Source organism: Schistocerca nitens, chromosome 5, assembly GCF_023898315.1.
Source record: "Schistocerca nitens isolate TAMUIC-IGC-003100 chromosome 5, iqSchNite1.1, whole genome shotgun sequence".
Lineage (NCBI taxonomy): Eukaryota > Metazoa > Arthropoda > Insecta > Orthoptera > Acrididae > Schistocerca > Schistocerca nitens.
This window is the reverse complement of record NC_064618.1, coordinates 89,521,928-89,527,927: the sequence shown is the minus strand read 5'-3', so window position 1 is coordinate 89,527,927 and position 6,000 is coordinate 89,521,928. Positions and strand designations below refer to the sequence as shown.

The 6,000-nt window shown below is 36.7% G+C and overlaps 1 protein-coding gene across 1 annotated transcript in view; it reads left to right on the top strand.

Moving 5' to 3' along the window:
- Positions 1-707: 707 nt before the first annotated feature.
- Positions 708-6,000, top strand: part of LOC126259816 (nibrin) — a 157,809-nt gene continuing 152,516 nt past the window's right edge. The window contains exons 1-2 of the mRNA XM_049956854.1: positions 708-902; positions 978-1,111. Coding sequence (XP_049812811.1) covers positions 878-902; positions 978-1,111 — 159 coding nt within the window. The 5' untranslated portion in view covers positions 708-877. The remainder of the gene's footprint in view (positions 903-977; positions 1,112-6,000) is intronic.

Here is a 6,000-nt window from a genome sequence, read left to right as displayed (position 1 = left end):
TGTTTTCATGGCTGTTAAATGGATTGTGGCCTTAAATCGGCTTACTCACAGTGTAAGCGAGTTATAATGCGAAAATAAATAAATACAAAAATCATTTAACCACCAATGTGACTTTTCTCGTCATTCTGTTACAACAAATCGTACCAATGACGATTCGTTCCTCGAGATAATCAACGGGGTGGAGCTTAGAAACAACATATATTCATAAAGTGTAAAGTATGATATAAAGCCCATCGAATATGGGCTTCTCATGAACACAAAAAATACAGTACGGTATGGCGACTTGATTTCTGCCTGTGACGTAGGGAGTGTTCTTGTTTTCTACCGGTTCTACTTTATGCGGCACGTTGCCGAAATATCGCAAAACTTATTTTGTGCTTCATGTGGCGAGAAACAGGGAAACCGCCATCACAGAACTCGTAGAGCGCCACCTTACGATCGTTCCATGTGCCGACGGCTTTACAATTAAATCTTAATGTGACGTAACTTGACGTTGACGGCATGTGTGAATTCCGCCATTTGAAATACAGCGTGGAATGTTTTGATTTGACTTAACGTGGCGGCAAGTATGAATTGATGGACGGATTGAAACTGTGTAGTATGGACGCACGAAGATGTGCACAGAAATGTGAACAAACAAATCTTTGAATGTGGAGCAACTGAACAATGATCTATACGATGTCGTTTGTTTCTCAATAGTTCTAATATCTGTGTAAAGCAGAGATGTAATGTTTGTTGTTGTTTTTAATATTGTGCGTGTGTTGATGTTTATAATGCATAATAAGATTGATTAGAAATTGTTTTATTAGTGGCACATACTTACAAGTATGACTGTCGTAAATATATAGCTTGTAATATTGTGTTCCGTTTGTACAAAATGTGGATCCTCAGTAATTCGAAAGGTATCTTATTAGTAGTCAACCTTTCAGATTTTGGCAGACTTTCAACAGCATCAGCAAACTATATTTTTCTTTCAGGTGACAGGTATTATCTATTGACTGGGAGACAACATACCGTCGGACGAAAGGACACAGATTTGTTGTTACGGGAAGATCAGTCTATAAGCAGGAAACACGCGATACTAAATGTGGAACACAAAAGCGAGAATTGGGTGTGTGTGTTATTCAGATTGATATCTATCTACATTTGAACTTATTTTTGCTATTCTTTTTTGTTGACATGTTTGTTACAATCTCCAGTTCCCCAGAAATTTTCCACAACATTTGGTATATAGTATATTTCAAAGTACAGTAAAATCATCGGTCATACTGAGAATCTCTGAGTAGTTGCAATTGGAACTGAAATTAAAGTTTGTGAAACTGAAAATATAAAATGCAAAGGTAGAAAATATTTTTTTTAATAATGTGCATTGCTGACAGGATAATTTGCTGTACGTTACAGTCATGTAGTATCTGCATCTGTCTCCATCATAGAATTAAACGTTTAAAATCAGTGATGGACCAGTATTATTTTATCAGATCATTGGAGCATACATCTGATGGAATGGCTGCTAATGACGGGAAATATTTAACAATATGCCGCAATTATTCAGATTTATTCCCCCACTCCAATTTCCTGTTCAGTAAAGTTGCAGCAGATATGCGCTAAACAGTGAGGAATACGCCTTACATCCATATTAAAAATATCAGGCTTTTGATTCTGGTAATAAATTGATCGGTAGCACCTTATTGAAAAACGTGAAGGGCCCCCAGTATGTAACGTTCACCAGTTTTTGGATAAAAATTGTCTTCCTAATGAATTGACAGTAACATTTTCAGGTTAAGATATAAGATACATATTGATCTGCAATATTGTGTTCACTGTGGTCTTGTAATATCCATGATGCACCAATTTGTTTGATAATTATGTCCATCATGATGACAGATTGGTTATAATTGATTTGTCAAATGACTCCACGTGCAGTTAAAACGCCATAGTTCATCTTTAACTGCAACCTTTAACATTATCTGAATAATTCTGGATCCATAAAACTTGGAATACACCTCAGGTTTTAATGTTATGTGAACAGTGTTGGATGTGGCACAATCTAGTTTTGAAACAAACATCTCCAAGAACTGCTGACATAGAGATTAACTTGTATGTAATAGTTTCTGAAATCAGATTTATTCATTGCATGTGGAAGACATTAAGGCTTAAAATAAGATTGACACCAGAAGCAGACTCCCCTATAGGCCTATTCCGATTTTGATCCTGAACAAGCCTTGCCCTTGTAAGTTGTTCACTCTGTACATCACGAAGAGTATTTTGTGGTGCCTGAGATGCAGACTGGATAGCATGATGTCTGTCAATAAATTGGTGAGAATCGTGGAGATTGCAGTATCCAGTTGAAGCTATGTTTCAAGTCCTTCAGTGTCTTATCTAAGAATCAGAAGTTTGTCTTGAGATATCAGGAATGATATTTACTTCCAAAAGTCCAGACGTTTTGATGCTTATACTGCTGTAGGTGCTACAGCATGATGCCTGTGCCCAAAATACTTTTCAATAAAGACTTCCATGTGTTTCACTTGCAATGAATCAATTTATGCACAATTTTGCACATGATTTGAACCATGGGCCCTGCTGAGACAGTGTTTCTTTTTTCTCTCTGTCATGGAGACTTTAATTGGAACTATTACTTTTGCTTTGTAAGTAGAATGCTATTGCATCTTCAGTGGTGAATTTTCAGCTACAGTCCGTCTGTTTCATGAGAGGCATGTTAAATGATCATATCTGTTACTAGCAAAACAGTACATGAATGTGCTGCCCCTGTTCTTGTGCATACTAAACTGCACTTGATGTACCCTTGTAACACAGCTAGCCATTAAATGTAAAACTGATTGTGTTTTATAGTCTGCAGGTCAGTATAGCACACACCTGTTATATGGACTTTGTCAAATAGTGTAATGTCAGTGAGGGGAAACAGTTTTCCTTCTGAAAAGGAAGAAGTGTATTACTGCTGACAGTATTTTCTCATATTCTAGGAAGTGTCCTACACTAGAAAGATCTCTCTCGTAGTGTTCAGCGCACTTTTTCTCTGTGCTTGAGCACACAGTTGATTGCCCAAGTCATGTTCTTCATATCGATCATAAAATTATTTGTGTGTTGCTGACTCATTACTTTGTCAAGCTCTTTTGTTATGTTATCTCTGATCCTGTATACAAAAGAACACCCTCAGTACCCATCCAGCAGGTCTGGCTAGGACAATGGCTGGTGAGAGAGCTTGCCGCAGGTTGACATTGTCTAGAGGGAATCCTAATTTTCCCCATTTGTCCATAGGGCTCGCAGTCTCATTCTACAGATGCACCATGCAGTTCCCATCGTAAATCACACAAAATTTAGTGCACCAATGTTTCTTGCAGTTATGTGTCAGTTACCCACAAATGAAAGCCTCTGTTATTTTTCATTGTCAACTCATATTATCATCCTTTAACAATTTTCACATCATTTTTACCGCAGTCATTTGGGATAACATCATATGCGTCAATCAGCGTCTTTCTAACTTCTTGCATTTCATCCCTTATCATTACTTGTGCATTTAATATGAAGCAAATGTTTACCTGCGCATAAGACAATATAAAAAAGACCGAGTAATCTGCAACTTATCAAAATGTTACTGAAAATAAGAATATTGAAGCTATAAAAACAAATATATGAGATATTTTCCTACAGCTATAAGTTTTTAGAAAATTCCTACAAAAACAGAGCAAAATAAATGTGTAACTGTATATAATATTTTCTGTGAACCAAAATCTACATACAGATCAATCATAATTGTGAGTCAATATTGTTGGTGACAATTTTGTATCAGGAGTTGTATGTACTTAATGAAAACATATTTTACAAAAGAAACTAGAGGAATGACAAAAATGTGTAGAAATTCAAATAAACATTTTAATTGTTCTTCCTCATTGGTAGGTGAAATTAAAATCAGTAAAGCAGTTCTATTACTGCTTTCCATGCATGAACATTTACCTTTATAAACATATTATAAATTTCATACTATTTCATTATATAGGCCTAACTGTTTATCAGTCCATAATGTCTGTCTTAAATATTTCCATGCAGGGAACAAATGTCATTTGCTTTCACAATCGTTTTAAAATTCAACATATGGACCTGTTCCATTATTCATTCATGTCATTCATGCATCACATTCAGGAAGTCTCAATCTGAAAAGGATCTTCAAGAGTGTGGGATGAGTCAATTTGTATGTTAATAGGCAGAAGCACTGACTGGAGGCAACTTAATTAACTTATACTAACAATAAATTACCAAAAACCCTAATGCTAATTCATCATACTGATAATTCTGGAAACTTCTTGTATAAGAGGAGGTCAAAAAGTTTCCTTTCAAAGGCCATACAGAGCAGAGTCTTCACACCAGACAGCCAAAATTACTGTGAGTACGGAGGCAATCATCCCACCAGCACACCAGGTTGAAGGTACCTGCTTGGTAAAACACTGGGCCCTGCTGTGTGAAGGAATCCATGACTGCTGACATTCTTGTCTGACAGGACTTGCTGACCCTCCAAGGCCTTTTTGAAGGGACAAAAGACATGATAATCACATGGGAAGAGATCAGGACTATAGGGCAGGTGCTCGAGTGTCTCCCACTTCAGTTGGCATAACTTCTGCATTACAAAATTTGCAATATGGCATCTATTGCTGAATCACAACCAGCACAGAACTCGGCATACCACTCCACAGTAGTGCTTGTCAACAGACATGCTAACCCGTACACATCCCTTATTCTCCGATGAATATGTACGCATGTTTGTTTGTTGACAGCCAAGAAAAGAATAACAGTACATTTGTCCTGTCTGGGCACATTTGGTAATAACATCGCCATAGTTCATGTTTCGACATTTACCACATGCATGACAGAAAGACACAAATGCCACACTGATCCCGTGCCTTCATGTTGGTGCTCATATACCTTCATCAGAGTCACATTATATTGCAGCAGTTCCCTTAAAAATAAAGTTTTTAATTGCCTCTTATTAATTGCTCCATGTATGTTTCTAAATATCAGAAGAAAAATGGAAACGAACCACTTGCTTCATCTCTTATTCTTTTACCCAATACTAAAAGGAAGTGTTTACGTAATTTTACTCAGGCTACTATCATCTGTCTAGATATTGGCTAAATCAAGATCAGTTTAGTATACACATTAAGAGTTACAATGAATTTACATTCCAATCCAATATATTCTATTATCTAGCATATATCTATTGATAACCTGTTATTGACTTATGTGCCAGAATATAAAGATCCATTCTGAACCATAGATAGAGATACATTGTCGATATGCAAATTACTTTTACTTCTAGCATTGTGATTGCAAATTGCGCAATTCATCCTAAATTCGCATGCCATTAACCACAAATATGATTAGTGAGTATATGTACTGGCCCATGAAGAGGCTTCTGTAAGATGTTTGGGGTTACCAATTTTACACAATATTCTTACTCCATGCTTCTGTAACAAACATTATTTGGCATTGGAAAAATTGTCCCAACAGATAAAGTCATAGGACAGTATTGAACAAAAGTATGTGACTTCTTCTCTGCAGTTCAACAAACTGAAGCAGAACTGAGCCTTCTGATTCACCTATCCATGTACTGGTGTCACCTCAGTGTATTTTCCATCTGGATGCTTAGAAAGCCTCTTTCTAGAAAGGCTCTGCTCATTGATCTCTCCTGTTACCTGTAAGTCATTTTGAATCAATACTAATAGTAAAATTGTGAAACTATCGTATCTGTCTGTTTGAACATGTTAATCTCCAAAACTACTAGGTTAATTTTCATGGGGTTTTCACAGGTAACTTAACATAGCTTGATGTGACATACAGGCCTGTGGCAGTCAACCTGGTCCCTACCACCCATTAGTTTGTTTTCCAGATTTCATGGTGGGCAGTAGGCAGTTGGGGATTAAAGACAGGATTCCCACAATTTCTGGAAATCAGGGAATTCCAAATGAGTCAAGGAAACCAGGGAAATTT